The sequence below is a fragment of the Pleurodeles waltl genome, chromosome 4_1 (assembly GCF_031143425.1).
Source record: "Pleurodeles waltl isolate 20211129_DDA chromosome 4_1, aPleWal1.hap1.20221129, whole genome shotgun sequence".
In the NCBI taxonomy this organism is placed as follows: domain Eukaryota; kingdom Metazoa; phylum Chordata; class Amphibia; order Caudata; family Salamandridae; genus Pleurodeles; species Pleurodeles waltl.
The window spans coordinates 283,413,787-283,435,273 of NC_090442.1; the positions used below are offsets into that span (position 1 = coordinate 283,413,787).

Genomic DNA, 21,487 nt, shown 5'->3' on the forward strand with positions numbered 1-21,487 from the left:
AAAATGGCGAGCAGGTAGCAAAATGCAAAGTAATGATCGTCAAAGGATTTTTCATTCACCTATTTCTCGATGATTTTTGCGACTAATCATTGCCTGTCTATGTTTTTTCTCTTTCTAGTGTTTGTGGTTGGGGACATCTGTAATGTCCTATATTGTATGTTATGAGGTGCTTTGTATTTAAGGGTCTTTCAAGTCACACATTAGTTCTAGCACAGGCTCCAGATCTTGCCTCAGAGTTGCATCTCTTGGAGCCCCAGAAGAGCAGGAGCATCTTCTCTAACTATAGGGAATGTGTTGCATTGTTTTCACAACAAAGCTCTTTCCTAAACGTCTGCTTGTCCACTAAGTTTGCTTCTTTGTGTACATTTTTGTACAACCAGTATATGCAAGGATAACAAGCTCATCACCTTTGCCACAGATGTCATTTAAGAAGAACAGCAATACACACAAAGCAGGACCATCATTCAAAAGTCATTCTAAGGCCTTAAGCAGGGCCGCTGGAATTATGCAATTTTGCACCATTTTCAGCAAAATTATGGATTTGTTGCATTTGCTTTCACAATCTATTTGCTGCATAATCTGCAGATCTTATCAAACAGATGAAAAGTTACTAAAATATGGTGACAAGTGTTCCTACACAGTGGAAAGCCCTTCATAAAGCTTGACTGGCCATCTTTCAGTTGGTTATTGCTGTATTTCGATCTTAGACTGGTCCTAATAGGGTGAGATATTTGCCCAGACAGTGTTATCGTGTAAAATGAAAAAAATAAAATCACTGTCACAAAATGTGCTGCAATATACTGCATAATTTGCCTTTTGTTTCTGCATAATTTAGTCAACCTCACAGCTTAATCTGGTTCTTTTGTGCCACATAATTCCAGCGAGCCTGGTCTTAAACCAAGCAAAGATATGAGTTTCTAGTGACGTAGTAAAAGCAACAGTGTTGTTTATCAAAAGAGTGCTAGTACATCACTGCAAAAGGTATGGTCTGGCTAGAGCCGTTACATCAGCAATGTATTACTGATTTCTGGTTAACTTAAAAGAAGCCATTTTAATGCCACGTAGCTAGGAACCAGCAGAGTCACTGCTTTCTATGGATATGATGCCCTGACCTTTAAATATTACTTGAGCAGGAAGCTGTGTACTATGTATCCTCCCGCTCGCCCATCTCCAGGTGCAGACACCATCATGAAACATCAAAATCAACTCAACAAATCTCACAGGTAGAGGAAAAATCGGAGAAAAGCTAAAAGTGGACTGGTTAAACATTGAAGATGAGTGAAGTTCTCGCCTGTTATTTTGTATTTTGAGGCCTGGTCTTCAGGAGTGGCTCCTCCATAAGGGCGGAGGAGTGTCGCCCCCTGCCTGCAGCGGAAGCTGCACGCCTTTTCCCAAAAAATGATCAACTGTGTTTATGATCGTTTTTTGGGAAAAAGGGTGGGGCCATGGGGGTGATGTGCACTGAGGGGGAGTGTTGTGCACATTTGCTGGGCTGGAGAGAGCCTGCACAGGCTCCCAGTCTGCCTGGGAGCCCCCTGGTTGGGCGCTCCCAGCCAATCCTGATGCTGCTTTGAGTAGTGTCAGGATCGCCTGCAGGGCAGGCTGGAAGCCTGTGCCTGCAGTCGACGAGGGACAGAGAGAGGAGCGGTGCGCAGCAGAGGAGGTAAGCGTTTTTTTAATTTTATTTCTATTATTTTTTATTTAATTTAATTCCTCCTCCTCCCCTCCCCCCGCGTGCCATCCAGCCCCTTCTGCTTAGCGTGAGCCGCAACTGCAGGCCTTTCCGACTGCTTTAGCTGTGTCACTAGAATATTGTTATCCAAAACGAATAAACATGGAGGAGCTTCTGGTCAGCAGGCTCCATCCATTGGTCTGTTAAATTGTCATTGACAGTTTGATTGGGGCAATGGCTTAACCCACTTCACCCACTGGCTCCCTTCACTTTGAGCGACTGCACACAATTCTGGACATTGTTCACATCATCTTATGAATAGTTATTTTCTCTTTGATGCTCAAAGATATTTCAAAGTGGTATTTTTTTATTTAAGTTTTTAAACTTCCAGTTTCCTTTTTAAAGTACCTGTAATAAACTGTATAATTGACATTGAAGTATTGCAGCTGCCTGCAATATGAATGTTTGTTTGGATGATGATTTCTTCTTGTTGACTTCATAAAAAATTGTAGTAAAAAGTGTGACAGTTGAAAGCTTGATTTAATCACTAATAGAACAGCGACATCAGTTAATGTTATTGTGTAGTTCTGTTAAGTGTGATGCCTGGCAAAGTTAGTTAAATAAAGTGCTCCTCAAAAGCTCTTATTTAAAGTGTGAATTTTTCACTACTTCAGTGGTGAAAGTGTGTTAACTACTTGAAAGCTACCTAACTAGTGGGACTTAAAGGTAAAACCAGGGCTGGCTTCAGGGTGGTGCGAGCGGTGTATCTGCACCAGATGCTGGCCTGGATTGAGAGACGCTGCCCTCAGGGGGGCGCTCTGTTTGGCAATAACTTAAAAACTTGTCATTTAAAAGCCCCTGCTGAAAAGTTTCTTGTGGATCCAGCCTTCAGGAAGCAATTAAAATGTTATGATACCTCTTGTGATTAATGTTCCTGCTAGGGGGAGAGATGGGAGTTTTGACTAGCGGCGTTGACTCACCATAAAATAGCACAGAGGGTTAATATGCCTGCTGCAAAGAACAGAACTATACTTTATGTGGATAGCTGAGTGGATTGGTAAAGCCAGCCTTTACAAGCGCTTTAAAACAAATTAATGTATGTGAAAAGGGGGCTATGGAGAGATGAGGGGCACATTTTCCGGGTGGTAGTTAGGGAATCCTAGGGTTGTGGGGTGCCAAAAAAGACTGGCGTCCAGGGTGCCGCCAGCGCTAAAGCCAGCCCTGCGTAGAAGAATGAAGATGGAAGCATTGTCTTAGGCAGAACATAATGGGCCAGTTTCATAGACAGAGTAAGAAGGTGCAATGAGAGAAGCAAAGCATCTTTGAACTCTTCACACAAATGCAAAGAAAATGTCCCTAGCAATATGTCTTTCCTGCTGCCAGCCATAAAATAAACTGCAGTACTCCACTGAAGCTGTTGCCTGGAGCAAGTACAACAGGAGGTGAAGGTAGATGCTACTCATGCAGTCCATTCCAGAGATAAGAAATCTATAATTTGAGCTATATATAAAAAGAAGTTGACAAACTGCTTCCTCTGCATCTTTAAATGGTAAACAGTTTTTGATATAGTCACAATTTGTGGATCCTTTCAAAGTCAGTGTGAAGAGCGACTTTGTCACTTTTATCTATAGGGTGTGCATAAGACATGTCCCCAGCTCTACAGGTCACATTTTGCTTAATCAATATGATGCAGGGACATCATTCACACATCATCTAATAAGTGGGCCCAATGAGATCAAAATAAATTCTTAAATCATGATGTTCACCCTTCAAAACATCTGAATACATATACTTGTAATTACCTAGCTTATTTTTATTACAAATTACAAGATCCAAACTCCATGCTGTGACCCATAGTGAATTCTCATTTACATACCAATCACTAATTTCATTTGTTAAAATTCAAGAAATTATATTGTATGCCAAATATATTACACACTATGTTTAGCAAAACATAGTCAGTTTAATACATTTATTTCCAATATTTTAAATGACTAAAGTAATACAAACATATTTTGAACACTAACATTAATTTAAAACATGTACAAAATGGATTCATAATTTTCAATAATGTTAATGCCAAGATGGTGGAATGGTAGGAAAGGTAGTGGATGTATGCAATGCTAACAATTCATTGTAATAAGAAAATCTTGTTCGGTGGTTCTTCATCAAAGTGGTATCTCCTAGAACTCTCATCAGCTACAGCCTCCTGCCTTGTCACACTGATGATTTTCGCCCTTCAAAAAAGAGATTGTATTGACGGTAACGGTCCTGCTGTCGACTTTTCTACTGAAACCCCATCGGCTGCTGTGATGCTCTGCCTGCCATATTTAGATGTTGGTGGTCCCATACACGAAAGCCCCCATTCGAACTGGCGTCTCTACTAAGAAACACCTTGCGCGTCAACTGCAGAAGAGGGAAAAGCGGATGGCGGTGGGCCCCCAGCCACCCTTTCCTCCATGCAGATTTGGATGGGCCTTACCACCAAGCAAAAAGTGTCAGGCCAACCTCCTCGTCTGACTGGGCCGATTGGGGGGTGAAAAAGGGTATAAACTCACCTTTTTCCCCATTCCACCTCTGTCTCTGACTGGACAGGACTAGACAACACCTGCCATCAGTGCTGCCAGCGACCCACAGAGAAAACATGACATCCCCGTCGCCAGACTCAAAGGTAGTGATGCCACATTGCCAGAGTATATAGGGTGGCACTGCATAGGAGGTCAGGACCACTATGGGCATAACCATGTCAGAGTAATTTATTTAAATTACTGTGACATGCATATGCGGGGTACACAATGGTATCACACATGGCAAGGGACACATAGGGCACAACACACATATCGCACGCATACACAACAGTCACTGTGGTGTCATCATTCATTACAAAATTAATGCTGGTCTCACATGATGGTACACTCACACTGGACAACGGTGTTGATGTGTGTGCATTGCAAGGGGATATGTAAGGGTAGGTTTGTGCTACCTGTTGTGTATCTGAGTCAGTACATGTATGTGTGTGTCTCTGTGTGTGTATGTGTGTTGGTGTGTGTGTATGTGTGTGAATTGGCTGTTTGAGATGGAGGGAGCAGGAGTGGGTGGTGTGGTTGTGTCTGAATGTGTGTCCCTTGCATGTGAGACTAATGTTGTGTATGTTGTGTATGTTGTGTTGATGTGTGGCACATTCAGGTGAGTGTTGGGTTGCGGACATTGTTGTGATGTGTGTAGTTGTGAATGTGGGTGAGTGTGTTTGTGTAGCTGAGTGTGTAGTTGTGTTGGTTGTTATGGATGTGTCATGTGGGTTCAGTGTCAATGGTGTGTGTGTTGTGTCATGGATGTATGTAACTGTGTGTTTTCAGCATGTACGGGTTGTGTTGTGTTGGAATCGTAATGGGTGATAGTGTGTATGTGGTGTGCTGTGTAGTGCAGGGGGACACATATGGCTAAGGGACAGTGTGTGTGTGTGTGTGTGTCACTTACCTCTATTCCATAGCCACTGCCATTGTACAAAGTCCATTGGGTTCCACTACAGTCACCCTCCATCAGCAATCCATCGCCAGTCCTCCAGTTGCCGGGCTGAAACATCTAAATACAGCAGCTGGAATATTGTCAACTTGATTGTTTTCTCGGGCCCGCGGTTGACGCGGCTTGGCAGTAACACCTCCATGATCTAAATTAAGCCCTAAGTCCAAACATAGAAACTTCCAATAAGACATAGTGCAGTGACTCCCCAAAGATGACACTCCCTTTTCAAATACCGCCGGCAGCCTTGCCCCTCTGATTTTTGCCTTCTCAGAACATTTTCTTCAACCTTTCCTCTAAGTCCAAAGGTGAGCGCTACCCGGGCCAATCCACTTCTTTTATCTAACCCATGCTCCCTTGCAGCCGGCCATAATTTTTTACTTTGATCAGTTGTCACGTGATTAGATGTCATCGGTTGGCACTTCAATATTTTAGGCTCTAGATTTTACTAACAACTACAACAAATCATAACTCTTCTTCTGCTGATTGGATTTCTGTCATTTTGATGTCAAATACTTTATTAAATATTACCCTGTTTTTCTAAATTGGTGTGTCATTTTTCATGGGCTATATTTTCACTTTATTACGGTTCGTGTGTTGCATAAATACTTTACACATTGCCTCTAAGTTAAACCTGACTGATTTTAGTGTGAAGCTACCAAGGGTCAAGCACAGGTTAATTTAGTGACTTTTGTGGTTCACCCTGATAGAGATTGTGGCTGTTTCATGAACAGAGGTCGCCGCCATTCATCCAACAACCCAATTTCTCACACTAAGATATAAGAAGACTTTGCAATTGGGAAATAAGATGACCAGTCATTTTTAATAGTACTACAACAACATTTTAAGTATGTTTTCATACTTTGTCTAGTTTGTTCTGTTTGGTCATTAGGCTGAGGATGACAAAAGAAAGAGGTAATTCCGTTCCCACAACTTTGCCACAAGCCTTCTAAAACAAGAAAGACGTCGGGTTTGTCTATCAGAAATTAGTGTATGCAGTAAACCATGATGAAAAAAATGTCAATCAAAAAACACTGAAGCATTTCTTCAGCTCTAGTTAACTGAGACAAATGGAAAACAGAGCCATCAACTGTATCCAACAGTTCAGGAGCTACTGGTAATGGCTGCAAATGCGCACAAGATTTAGAATGTAACAAATTATTCAGAGCACAATTGGTACAAGACATAACATATTCTTAAACACTGGCATGCACTGTCAGTTAACAAAACAATCAAACAATAAGATTTCATGTAGTGTTAACTCATCTATGGTCAGAAATAACTGAATCACGACCCATTCACATTGCATCCAGTTTGTAATTCCTTAGTAGCTTATTTAGGTGAAGCTTCACCAATTGCTTAGGACCCATTTGTTCTTGAGCTTCCTTAACCCTTTGACAATTCGTCACATAAGGACAAGGCGCTATGGCCTGTTCGAAGGTAAGTGAAGTCTCTGGATAATGACCTGAGAATACATCAGCCAACAAATTCTTTGAGCCAGGGATGTAAATTATTACAAAATCCTACACGGCAAAAATGTCCATTTGGCTTTAAAATATTGTAAATCCCAATGATCAGTCAGAATTTTAAAAGCTTCTTTAGTGCCTATCAATAAATATCTCCTTTCTGTACAAGTCATCTCCCTGGCAAATAATTCTCATCTGAGGACTAAGTAATTCTGTGCATCTTCTAACAAAATGCGGAGTATACAGAAAACATGATGTTCTCGCCCACTACGTTTCTGCTGTTGCAACAACACAGTCCCCCACTGATCCTCCACAAGCATCACTCTCAACAAAAAACCTCTTAGAAGTATCAGGATGGCACAAAATTGAAGCTTCAATAAATAATCTTTTGAGCACAATAAAAAGCCCCTCTGCTTCAGCATACCAATGATGTCTGACCTTCAGATTTTATTTTTTTAGAACGTGAGTAAGAAAATAGGTTAAATCTGAAAAATTCTTCATAAATTGATTATATAAATTTGGAAAACCCAGACAATTTTGTGTTTCTTTAACACTCTTAGGAGAAGATAAAATAGCTGCTGCTTTCTTTGAACCAATGATAAATCAGAAGCTTTTAATCAGAATCTAAGATACTCATTATCCTCTTTTAAAATTCAAAGTTTACAGCTCAACTAATATTGTTGAAGCGTGTACCACACTACAGACCTATGTTCTTCATGTTCAATAAAAGTATTTGAAAAAAAACAGAACATCATCAAAGTAGATCAGTACAGACTCAAAGCAGAGGAGCAGAAAATAATTTAGAACATCAGCAGATGAAATCAAAATGTTCTAGAAAACAAATATTTCATTTATACATTGCATAAACTGCGTGGCATTACTCAAGATCCTAAATGGCCAAATGTGGTGCAATACGCTGGCAAGGTGGCATGAAGACAAAAAAAAACACCGTCTTCCAAGCATTTGTGCTGTCTTCGCCCTGAACAACTTGAGGCAAAACAAACATACCACTGACTCTGAAGCCTGTTCTGAGTTAGAGTAGTTTCAGACCATTTACATAGTAATGGAAATATAGAAATGTTATATATGAGCAACGTAAGTGGGGCAAGAATGAGGCCTAAAAAGCTGAGATATGACAGAGTCTTAATGCACAATACATTTGTGTGTATGGATAACTCAAATTGGGTATATGAATCAAATACTCAGTGAGAAAGGTTACTACCCAGTTCTGTCCCACTCATTTCATGGACATTATAGTGGATGGAAGAGTGGAAACTGACATATATTCAAGGATATATGCTAGGTCAGAGTGAGAACATCAATGAGAGTTCCACGAAATATGGAGAGTTAGTGGAAAGTCTGTGTTATATATTACTTCACCAGTTCAAAATAAATCAACCTCGAATGTTAAGCTATACCTAGGATGTAATGGATTGAACTTGTAAGTCAACAGAATTCCTTCCCTACGATATTGAAACAACTTCTCATGTTCTGAGAGGGTTATGGTCTAGTTTGACTTATGTATAAAAGTGGACTAAAGCATTGTGAACAAGAAGGTATCACTGTCTGATTAACCCACAATTATGCAGTCATCTGGGTAGAATCGATGAATAAAGTTTGTCTTTAGTTGAAGGTGGTTGTATTTTTTTCTGCAACTGCATAATAGTAGACTAGGCCAAATGCATTCTAATTTAATGTAATTGCCAATTCAAACTAACCCTTTTGTCAGAGTGATCTTAGTATCTGGTTTTGACAAGGCTCCTGCAACTTCCATGCCTGTGAAGTACAGGTTCTAGCTATGTTATGAGAAAGATATTTAAGGGGCCCACTCAAATCCTTCTTCCTTTGCTGTGTAGAACTTTATCCTTTCAAGATTCTGAGCGTAGGGTCAGACTACTTATGTAACATCTGGCTCTTGATACAGCATCATGGGCTGTTCCACTGTACCCCTGCAAACAATCAGATAATGGTGATGTTTTTAAAACATAATTCAAGAAAAGCATTTAACAATCCTTACACAATACATTACTAGAATTGCAATGAGAATCAGGATTTCTGTGGTGATGGCAGTTAGAAGCCATAGCAGTGGTCTTCTGGTTTTACAAGATGCATGTTAGGTGAGTAATATAAACAGTAATGGAAACAGATCCATAAATAAACTCAAACCATAAACCTACAACCCAAGGATGCAATTGTGTTAGAGATCCAGTATAAGCACAGATATGTCACCATGCCTAATGTTATGGACATAGCCCCACCTCAGAAAAAGATTTTTCCCCTTGGGTATTCACACTGAAATCACACAATCATATGCCCCTCTCACATCAAGCCATCCACCTAGACCACACAATGATATCTCACCAGTACCACAACAGTATTGGGTTGACAAACCTGTAAATATAGGCTGTAGAAACACTTCTTTTAATTATACAATCCAGTTTCTCAACAGATCAATACAAATATATTGTTCACATAAAAATGTAGCCACAAGAATCAATAACCACATCCAATACCCCAAAAGGATGGCACAAATTATTATCTTCATAAAAATAATAAAAAAACAAGAAAACAATAGGACAGCAAAATCAACAAAACACCAATTTAAAAAAGGGAGAAACATATAAGACACATTATAGTCCATTCAAATACTACTGATACAAACAACTGTTAAGCAAGCTACCAGACAATTCCATCAAATCTCAAGTCTATAGTAACATGCTACCAAATGGACTTAGTAATAAATGTACGTCGACACTTTTTGGTGGCCTTCACAGCTTATTGCCACCTTCTTAAGAACAAAAGAATATTCTCCCTCTGAGGCATTAAAAAACATCAAAAATGTGCTGAGGATACCACGTTTGTGGGATAACGCTTTCAGTTAAATGCTCCTGGCCAATCTTTAATTTTCTTAAGGGAGCCCCATTAATTTTCCTAAGCACTAGCATTGTGTAGTCAGGTTCCCCAAGTACTTTTTCCAAGGTCCCGTTACTACGCAAGTGTTTTTAAAGCCTATATTTACAAGTTTGTGATCCCGATACTGTTGTGGTACTGGCGAGACATCATTGTGTGGTGTGGGTGTACGGCTTGATGAGAGAGGGGCATATGGTTGTGTGATTTCAGTGAGAATACAGAAGGGGACTTTTTTTTTCTGATTGAACATGGGGCTCCATACCCTTGTGGTAAGGGGCCCTCTCTGTCATTGGTTTTAGGCCCACCTCGACATCACAATTCACTCGGTAAAGGCTGGCTCCAGTAGCCACATGATAATGACTGGGAGAGAATTTCCAACGCAAAATAACTCTCTGAAGTAAATTTTGAATACTATCTGGGGCCCTGGCTGTCCAGGGCTTACCCTGCAGGGTAAAAATGCTTAAATGCCTTACTCGTGGTGTCCAGCTTTACAAGAATCGTTCTCAGTCAAGAGTGTAACCTGTACAGCACACTGGAAAAAGACTTGTAGAGAATAGGTGACAGTGGGCTGAATTCAGGGCCAGATGAATTGAGGGATTTTCTGGCCGCCAAGACCCATAGGTGCCTTCAGTTACCAGCACATAATTTTCTTATTGCCACATGCACAGTTTTCATCTGAGAAGAAATTATGTGGCTTAGCATTGCTACGCTTGCTTTTATTAAAATATGCAATTTTAAGCATGCACAATTAGATTACACTTGCAGCTCGCGGAGTTCTTTATCAGCGATCCGTGCAATAAATTTGAATAAGATTATTAGTGCTAGTGCCTTTGAACAAACGCTTTCAAAAACATGAAAGGCAAACGGATTAGGGATGAAGCGGTGGGGGGAAGGAGTGACACGTAAACTACAAACTAAAAGTGAACGAGCGCGTGGTTGTATTACAGTAGAAGACTGAATTAAGAAGATGACTCACTTGTGATCAAACCAGGAGATGCGCACTGCCTGCTGCGGGGGTACAGTACGGCTTTGACTGACAGCTTAAAAGAAATAACCAAAGTACTAAAGAGAGAGTAGAAATGTATACTTTATGCAGATGAAGTTTTCAAGGAAACACACTGCAGTAAGGAAGTAGCCGCAAAATTAAAATAGCCCCACAAAGAGCTAAGCATGTAATAACGGGGGGCGAGCAAAGCGACCTTTCCTAGATTAGCTCCATTCACCCATCTATTCATTCATCTTTCCACAATACCATCAGCCCACCATTCATGCATCCTTTTCCTTTTCCATTCTTTCATAATTTAATGCCTGCATCCGCCCTTTCACCATTCTATACATCCGTTCACACGTGTATCCGTCCTTCCACTCATCTATTCATCACCATTCTATCCAATGCCCTTCCATCCTCGTTCTTCTTACCATTTCCTCCTTCCTTTAGCCCATCCTTTCATTTTCCCTTCCTCCCTCTTTGCCTTGGCTCCTTCCTTTCCCATTTTCTTATGTTCACACTTTCATTCTGCCCTTACCCCTATATCCTTTCCACTTCCTGCCTCCAATCTTTCTTTCTTTTCTCGTCGTATTTGTCCCACTTATCCTTCTCCCTCCTTTTAGTCTGTTTGCTGCCTCATCATGGCTTTCTCTGGCTCATTAAAAGAACTTAGGAGCCCTTGATCCCCAGTCTCAGCCCTAACCTGGTATTGCCTTAAATGGCTTCCATGAGATTTTGTTGTGTCGAATCCAAAATGAAATTAATAAACATTTCAGTGTGTCATTTTACCAGGCCATCGGGTCCAGTGGTAACCGCCACTTTTGCTACTAAAAGGGGGTTCACGATGCCACTGCATTGCAGTATATCCTTAAAAAATCGAATCGATTAACATATTACCATCATCCAAATAAGAATACTTTCAACTTTTGAATATATACATTTGTTTAGAATAAAGTTAGGATAACTAACTAATGACAGCTCTTACAAAACCTCCACCCCAAACCTATCCAGAAAAACATGTAACCAGCACATACACACATAGCATACAAAAACAGACACCATCATTAAATAATGTATTAGTATGCAAGTGATTTAATGTGTTACAGGTAACTCCAAATTTATTTTAAGTGCCTTAAGCTCGAAAGAAAGATGTTTCCATTTTAGCTAGGTAAGTTAAATATTTTCGCTAAGTTTCCACATTAGGCGTATATCTATATTCTACAACTCTAATGCTGTTTTCTTGGCAATGATAATGCACGAAACATACATGATTCTTCCAAAGGGGAGTTGCCATGTTATTGGGAAGGAGGACATAATTCAGTTTTCAAGAGAATGAAGTTATAAGCCACAGAGAAAGAAGGTGTTGGGGGCTGGTTATTAGTAGAGCTAGGTATGCACCTACCACTAGCAATAACGCCCCACACAGTGTTATGCTCAGTTAAGGTCTCAAAACATTTGCCCCTGGCTAAACCCCTGGTAGTTTGGCAATGAGCAAGCAGGCTTAACTTAGGAGGCGGGTAAGTAAAGCATTTAAATACAACAATACAATACATAAGTAAGACACAACATACAATAAAAATCCCACACCAATTTATAAAAATAGAAACGATTTTTTATCTTTCAAATAACACAAAAACAACAAAAATCCAATATAGGGAACCAGAGATATGAATGTTTAAAGATTAATAGTAAAACTAGCACTTGAAAGCAAATAGGAATGAAAGGGAAGAATGCACTGGACCGGGACACAGACAAGAGTTCCAGCCATGCACAATGAAACACTCTCTATGCTTCCAGAATCTCTGAGTTACTCCTTGGTACATCGGGGCTACAATTCCCACAATACACCTGACCAAATCCTTGCAGTCCACTGGACGCACTTCAGGCTGGGAACTCTAGTGGAAGCTGGTGCGGGGAAGCTCTTTTAACCTGTTGCTTTCAGGGAGTCCACTCCTGAGTCCTTTTAAAATCAAGGCAAAGTACTTGGGGCTGTTGTTTCAGTGTGCAACAGGGGCAATACTTCAGTATACAGTCCTCACGGTTGCAGACCAGGGTTCCAGCTGGGCAGTCCTTCTTCTTGTGGTTTCAGACATCAGATCTGAATTCAAATGCAGATCAGTCACTTTTATTCAGTCATCTTGGGGGACAATCAGTGGGCATCCTTGTCCATCAAGCTGCAGGGTGCCACCCAGAAGCATGACAACTTCCTTCAAAGTTGGGTATTTTCTTGTCCCATAAAGTATTGCACTTTAACATTCCAAGCTGGATGATTTCCCTACAGAGGATCAAGACCTGGCGAAACCAACCCACTGATGTAGCTCATTTCAATTAACTCTCCCTCTGGACATCTTCAAATTCCTTTCCTAAGACAACTATCTATCTGTGCGGTACAGGGGCAGAGGGCAGCCCTAGCTGCATTCCTTTCTGTCTGGCTTCTTTTTGAAGCCTCAGCTTGATTTACCCAGCCACCTTCCTGCCTGACCTCAGCATCTGCCAACCTCCTCTATCAGACAGCCTCTGCTCAGGCCAGGCCACTTATCACCTCATCAAAGCACCCTGGCTTATCCTGTTAGGGCGGACTAATTAGGAGAGATCACTAGCAGGCTGGAATTTGGCTTACAGAAAAGAAAGTCTTATAACTTCTTTTCCGTACTAATTATGATAACTTCAACAAGGGCATGTTGTTGTGTTTATCATTACAATTCATTGGAGTCATTTCATGACAGATTAAGTTCCCTCCTAGCCATACTTAAGCTTATGAAAAATATTCCCATTTTATCCTATAGAGCTATGTAGCTACAATAGGGAAAAATAAAAGGTGAAGTTTTCCCCTCACCAGGGCATATAAAACAACTTTTATGGCGTCCCTGCTAATAGTTACATGGCTCCCCCTCACCCCCTGCACATCTAGGGGAGACCTTGGGGGTGACATATGTAAAAATAAGGTAGTTTATCACTTGAGAATTACCTTAAAACCCAACTTCGAATTTGCACACATTTTACTTTTTAAAGGCAGTCTGCAAGGCAGGACTGCCTTTAAAAATGACAGCAGTCACCATAGTAGGGCACACTCCACTGCAGGAAACCTACTGGGCCTCTAAACGTCCCTGCCCTATTATATACTAAGGACTTATAGGTAGTTTAAAACCCCCTTGTCCTATTGTCTACTAGGGACATACAGGGTCTGTCCCATTGCTAATTGCAATTATAACATTGTACCATTTGAGCATATACCTTTTATTCGGAGCACTGGCCCCGGCCTGTCTAGCAGAGCCCAGGGTACAGTCAGGATCAGTTACCAACAGCATCAGTCAGAAAATGTGGGGTGAACATACTAAAAAGATGGCCTTCACCCAGCAGGTTGAAGCAGATGATTGTGAAGAGACCAGTTCAATGCAGTGCCCAGCATAACAGTTAATAAAAACTGAATATCACAAATGGGAGAAAAGAAAATGTGGCCATTGCAAGAAGACGTACTTCTACCAAGAGATGATTTCATCTTTTTGCTCAATATTAGTATTGAACAGACACATATCATGTATAAGAATATGAGCCTGGAGCTATGTGGAAAAAACTTCTGCATGTGAAGTGGCTTGGGGCCAATCTTCATTTCTGTGTGCTCTCTTTGTATTACAAACCGTATGAAAGCTTTGGGTGGGATGAGGTAAGATAAGAAGGGAATAAATTAAAGTGTTCTATTTCTCATCATCATCATACATTGTGAACATTTGAGACTGTTTTCATGAATAAAAAATCTTCCTACTTTTTTCTCAAATTGTAACAAAACATATGATGAAATCTTTCCAGAGTAATCCGGTCTCCCACAGAATAAAGAAGAGGCAATATAGAAAATATTTGTCATGCATATAGAATCGAATTTGGAAGTCTAATATTAAATAAATGTTGTCAAAACGTGAATTGAATCTACCCTACATGAATCCTGTTTTGTCAACAATGTGGCACTTGAAGCAGGGTCGTCTCCTCCATAAGGGCGGAGGAGCGTCACCCCCGCCAGGAGCGGCAGCTGCAAACATTTCCCACAAAAACTATAATAAACTTTGTTTATTATTGTTTTGGTAGGAAAGGGACGGGGCCACGCGGGTGATGAGCAACGAGGTGCTGTGCACTCCCCCTCAGTGCACATGTATGTTTGGCCAGGTGTCTCGGGCCGGCCAAACACACATGCGCACAGAGAGAGAGCCTTCACAGGCTCCCAGTCTGCCTGGGAACGCTCTGGCTGGGCGCTCCCAGCCAATCCTGATGCTGCTTTGAGCAGCGTCAGGATTGGCGCAGGGCAGGCTGGGAGCCTGTGCCTGCAGGTTGTCGGATGAGGAGAGGAGCAGGGCGGTCGTGAAGGCGGTGATGGAGGCACAGGTAAGTGATTTAAAAAAAATATATTTTCAATTTAATCTCCTTCCCCATGCGCGCCGCCCCTTCAGTGTCACACGAGCCGCGACTGACTTGAAGCTAAGTGCTGTTTGGTATAGGTTGAAAAAGATTCTATGAAACCAAACTATAAAACAATATGTCTAATTAATAACACAGACCTTGCAGCCTGTGACCCACTCAATGTGTCTGTTACTATCACCTTTTTAAATAAAGGTATTCCTGCAATAGGAATGGCATGTTCATAAAGTTAGACCAAAGCCTCTATAAATTGGAACTGAATTATTGTCTGAACTAATTATTTTCAAGTACAATTTATTGTAGTGGTGGATGTGCAACTTTTTGTAGTAGTGACACTAGTGCAAGTATAGTTTTAGTTAAATAAGACACTCCATAGGAAAGGCATGTTTGTTTTTTAATAACTTTGGAACCATCTGAAAGATCCGCATTAAACTTTCTAAAAAAAAAAAGATCGTCCAATTTGACTTGTTTACGAAATGTTTTGCACTGATCTATTAAGCAGAGGCCAAGAAAAAGGTGGGGTCCTAAAAGTATGATTTCCCATTTTAATTCCCAAAGGAATATTTGCTGTTCAAAATAGAAATAACAGCTGAACAAATCAAACCGAATGTAGGTACATTAGAACTATACTCACAAAGCGTGCTTTTTGCAATTTGGTAGAAATATGTTTAGTCATTTTAGAGTAAGTAACATTTAGGACTTTGGTTAGCATTAAGGGGTAAACCATCAGAAAAGTTAAGAGATATCTGCACAATTGTGTACAGCCTTATTCCAACGCTACTAGAAATGTTAAAAATAGCTACATCTGGCTGGCTGCAGGAGCTTTTAATCTAGGTGTCCATTTTGGTACTGAGGATCTGAAGAAGGGATCAAGGTACCAAACAATCTGATTGGCTGATAACATTAGAGAAAAAGTTGCAGCCACAATTATAGTACTCAAGGGATGGGTCCCCACGTCCTGAAACAAAGAGAGAAAGTATAAGTGACAAGGAAGTGTAAGCACGCCCTGACCCCAGGACCATGTGGGGGTGTCTTAACGTGACCATCCCTTAGGTTAATTTTTTTTAAAGTATATACTTTTGGGCGAACAGCAGTTCCAGCGCCCGGAATCACTGTGCCCAGCAAAGCCATCCTGTGAGGTATTGCCATTCCAACTAAGTACCAAGGGACCAAGAAAAACATTTAAAACAGATCAGAAAGGTGAAGTGTGCCCTTATACCAGAACCTAAAGCCAACTGCCATTTCGCAGGTGGTAAGCCATGCGCAGCGGGAGCTTGCCACCTGCAGTAGGTTTGGCATAAGGCTAAGTCCCACTGCGCATGACCGAGGATTGTGTATGGAAGGGTGTTGGCTGTCTGATGTGGCTGCTGGCCACCCACACGTATCTGAGTACAGGACCTGTCTAGGTTGGGCTCAGGATACACAACAGTCTTAGATTCATGGTCAACTTAGAATGTGATAACAAATCCACAGAAATTCACTGAAAGAAAAAAAAAAGTAAAATGACATTATAGGTAGGTTTGGTAGTAAGATCTTAACATACATAAACAAAACAGATCTTCATTCATATTCACAGTATTTACACTAAAAGGATAAATTGAAGTTATAGCTAGGTGTTCAGTGTTGAAATGAGATGAGAACTAATGTTTAAAAACTGAAAATAATGTAATTCTCCAGTTATAGTTTAATGAACTAAGTATAACTTAGGGCCTGATTACAAGTCTGGCGGTCACTAGACCACCAGACTCGCAATAGTGGTCAGGACCGCCACTGCTGTGGTGGTCTTACCACCACATTACAACCATGGTGGTCAGATCGCCAGGGTACCGCTGTCCCCACCAGGATCAGTGATCCAGACGGGTTGACGATGGGTGCAGGTCGCTATCAGCCAGGGAAGCGCTGCATGCAGGGCTGCCCTGCTGATTATTACCTGGTTCACCACCAGTCTTTTCATGGCGGATTCACCGCCATGAAAATGCTGGAGAAGAACAGGTGCAGGGGGCAACAGGGGGGCCCCTGCAAAGCCCATGCACTTGGCATGGGCAGTGCAGGGGGTCCCCTGGCCAGCACCCTCGTAAGGCTCACTGTCTGCTGTGCAGCCTTGCGAGGGTGCTGGTGCCCACTTAGGGCTGCAGCAGTGCTGCTGGCTCGATTATGAGCCGGCAACAATGCTGCTGTCACTTTCTTGCTGGCCTGATGGGCAGAAACCTCGGGTTCAGTCTGTCAGCCCAGCGGGAAAGTCATAATGGGCCCAGTGGGGAGGTAGCCAGGAAGGCGGCAACCTCCTTGTCATAAGTATTACTCCCTTGGCATGCACTGCTTATGACCTCACTTAATACATCACTAGTGACATGTTAAATGGCATCATTGATGACACAACTTTGGTTTTTTGGTGCAGTTTTGTTTTTTTGTAGGTTTTCCAGGTAGTTATCTCAGAACCTATTCACTCTTTTCACTCTTTTCTTTCCCAGGTCGTTCTTTTTTTATCCCCCTCTCTGCTGCCCCTCTTATGTCTCTCAGGGGAGCCACCCTTCAGTCAACATTTCAAGTAATTTTTAAAATGTGTTTATTTTCCCCTCCCACATCCTCTGTTTTTCCATTCCCTCGGGCTCCCTTGCTAAACTAATTCTTTCTGTTAATCATTTCCTAGCCCTGCTTCCCTCTACCTTGATCTCCTTACCTCTAATTATTTGCTTTAATATTAAATCTGGAAGACAGAATACAGTCTGTCCAAATGGAAGAGAACGTTACTTCCACCACCCTGACAGACCATGCGCCAGATGTAGATATCATTACTGGTCCAGTGGTGATCTCTATACCTCGATCGGACCCACTGTCATGGCAGCTCGTGCCAAGGTACAAAAGATTTGGGATGCGGACGCTGTCAGTTTCAATGGCTGTTCACCAAACTTTAATAACGTTTTGTTTTTCAACAACAAACTCCCAAAAAGAAAGTTTGTTATTTAAAAACAAATAACTAAGAGTTTTTTTCCGTGCATGTAAGCTCATTATGTATTTTTTTCTGTCCTTCACCTAAACGGAGCAATGACGGACATAAAAAAGGACATCATATCATCCACACTGAATAGGTTGGATGGTACAATGCTATTTCTCTGACTGCCCCTGCTCCACTGGGCAAAACATTCCTATGGCAGGGCCATTGGGGGCTCTACTGAAGGACAGCTGGTAGTCCTCCAGACTCTAAACATGATGGGTGTACTGTCGGTTTGGTGGATGGGTCACATTTGTGATGGAGTACCCTGTCTCCCAAACTTTAAATTTGCCCCCATGTTTCCTAGTCAAGAATTGCCGAAGGAGCCACATTTTTTCATTTAAAAACTGTTTTATTAGTAAAATAATATTTTTTATTGTTCTTGACTTTTTACCTGTCACTTCTGACCCAATTTTAATGTCAATATATTTTTCGCTAGATAGGTTTTTGATTATTTTGGGTTTATGGATTTTTAGTAGGGGCTGTACAAGAGCTATAGACCTATATGCTATTGTAGATAGAGTGAATAGCACATTGTTGTATACATTTGATGCTCCTGGGACTATCAACATACTACTATTCAAGGGATGTGAACAGTTTCTTACCCTTGGTCTGTAGACATATGACATAGTTAATTTAGGACTGTGGATTGTTAACTTGAGTATTCCAGGCCATGAAAGGAGCAGTACTAGGGCTGATGGCAAGTAACTATGAATGAACTGTGACCAAGAGGTAGTCAGGTATTTCTGGCCAACCTGGATAGGTAGAAATGCCTGGGCCATGGAAAGGTGGCTCCCTCAAAACGGTGGGCAAGTGGTTATTCAATATTTGTATATTGTTTACTTCAAAATGTTTTAGATTTGCAACTGAGTGTTGGATATATGACAAGCCTGGGAAAGGGGTAATATCTGGACAGGTGGGTATGCAGCTATCATGTCATGGACTTAGAGCTGGGGTTATGGACAGATGGCTATTCCAAGGTCATTTAGTAGGCTGCTATCTTTAGTTTGAGGACAGATGACCTGTCCTTTGTGGGATCTAAAAAGGCATTTATTTCTGGACTGTCAAAATGTGGCTATGCTGAGGCTGTTTACATGCTACTCTCCTAGGATAGTATCCCTGTGATTAGTTCACTGTTGACGGTGGGTATTTCGGACAGGTTGAGAGATTATCCTGGGGCTGTGGGTATGCTGCTGTTCTGGAACCACAAAAATATACCTGTTTTAGGTTTGTTCCCAGAGGGCTTTCCTGGAGAAATTAGATGCATGCCCACTCCAGGCCTAAAGATGAGTTGACATCTCAAGCTGATATAAAAGTATGAACATGGCAGTCTCGTGGCTGTCTACAGCTAAATGTCACATAGCTTTCGACAGCAGACTATGGACGTGCAGTGGACAGGACCATTCTAAGGCTCCGCACAGGTCACTATCAACAAATGATGTCTCAGGGATGGGGAGAAATGGCTAGTTGGCGACTGTGGACATGTGATGATCACTATACTATAAAAATATGACTAGGCAAGAGCTGTGAATAGGTAAAGATCTCAAACTTGCTCAATTTGGCTATCAGAGAGATGCATGTTGGTGGTTGTAGCTGAACTGAAGGCAGGGCTGTTGGTAAGTGGATTTCCAAGCACTGAGGACATGTTTACTCCAGGAGAGTGGGCCTATAGATCTTACAGGGATGGAGTTATTTCAGGGATGGGACACGCGGATATACCTCGGCTGTGGGAAACCTATTATGCCAAGGCTGAGAGCACATGGCTAGCATTCTGAGTGCTGACATGCGGTGACCCCAGTACTCAGGACATGCGCCTGTCATGTGAAGGTATACAGGATGCTGTCACTGGGCTGTGAGCAGAATGTTTTCTCTGGACTATGTGCAGGTCACATTCTCCGGGCTGTTTAAATATGTTCAGCGCGGCGACGTGGATAGGTGTGTATAACATATGAACGAGACTCCCTTCCGTTGCGTGCTGTGACACTCTGCCTCAAAAGGAGCTGCCCAAGGTGCTGAAGCAGCTAAGTGAAAAATCCAGTAACTGTACTGGGAGATTAAGCAACATGCGTGCTGACTAACCAAGGGGCGGGGTTATGATCGGGAAGCACTCTGATTGGCCATATTCCCTGGGTGTGTTGTTGGTGCACCTCTGCGGACCTGCCGCAGGTAAGGCAGAAAACTCCAGAACTCAGGTGAGGCAGCCGCTCCCTCACTCGAATCTAGGGCACCCTCTCTCCCCGCTTTAACACCTTGAGGGGAGTGGACCTACCAGCACCCTGGTAAACATAACCTGGTATCGGCGAGTGACAGTGAGTGCGTGCATGCCACTGAAAGGTGCAGCGCTGTCAAGGAAAGCACAATTGTAAACACTGCCAACGGCAGGCAAGGAGCCCCATCCCTAGCCCCAAGAGGTCCCGTGCCCCAACCACATATTACACACATGATCTGGTCCTACCTGCAGACCGCAGCTGGAGCAGAAGGCTCAACAAGGGCAGCCAACGCGACCCCAGCATGAGGGTAGGGTGGTGGTGGAGCAGCCTCATCCTGCGGGACGCCCTCGTCAGCCACTGCTTTCTGCTGCCTGCCAGGCGGGCAGTACCACGCCGCCGCTCCGCCTGCTGTTGCTGGAACCAGACTCTTCCACCGTGGCTCCAGCGCTGTGTCAGGATCACGCGCGTCTCCGCCGCCGGGTCTCGCGCGCCTCGTCCCTCTGCTTCGCTTCTAGGCGCGCTCCCGCTCGCACGAGCCGCGCGCTCACGAGACAAGTTGCTGCATAATTGGAGCAAGGGAGCCTCAGCTGCTGCAGAGCTCTCTCACCTTCTCTGCCCGTGCAGACCAATAACGAGTCCAAAAGCTCTCTGGGAAATGAGGGCTTTCGACGGAGCAGGGACTCCCGCGGGACTGCTAATACCTTCTCAGGGTGGCTAGATGCTAACCCCACCCTCCCCACCATATCGCACTGTAAAGTAATATTGACGTGTCCCTGTCAATCCCCCGGGAATTTCAGATAATGAGATGAGACGATTCTCTGTGTGCTCTGTGTTGTGAAGAGCAAGACGACCCTTCTAAAATAAACGCAAAGAAAGAATATTAAACAGCGTTTATGATTTTTGCTCTAGTCAATAAATACAAAACGCTATTTTATAATACAAATAATAATCTAGAAAAGGCTATTGCAATTTTAATAATGTAACAAATACATATAGGAATACAATATCGTTTTATTTGTATTATTAGTGTGAGAAAAAGTACATAGCATGATAAACGTTATGCTATCAGTCCAAATTAAGGGCCAGATGTAGCAAATGGTTTTTCCCATTCTGTGTCAATGGGAAAATGTGTTCGTACATATGGCCCTAAGTGTTTAGCTTATCTTAAAGCTAATAACACAAGACTCAGGACAGGACTCAGCACGTAAACTAATTCATGGCATTTCCTCTTGAACATACAAATTAAATGAAGCAAAGCTGTTTATTTTTTTTTAAAGTGGTAGATGTATTGTTAATATTAAAATGAACAATATTTTATAATGA

General features: G+C 42.1%; 1 protein-coding gene across 1 annotated transcript in view; it reads right to left on the reverse strand.

Moving 5' to 3' along the window:
* The window catches only part of PTPRR (protein tyrosine phosphatase receptor type R), a 697,768-nt gene extending 676,810 nt beyond the window's left edge, over window positions 1-20,958 (reverse strand). The window contains exon 1 of the mRNA XM_069228339.1: window positions 20,410-20,958. Within this exon, the coding sequence (XP_069084440.1) occupies window positions 20,410-20,497 (88 nt within the window). The 5' untranslated portion in view covers window positions 20,498-20,958. The remainder of the gene's footprint in view (window positions 1-20,409) is intronic.
* Window positions 20,959-21,487: the final 529 nt, after the last annotated feature.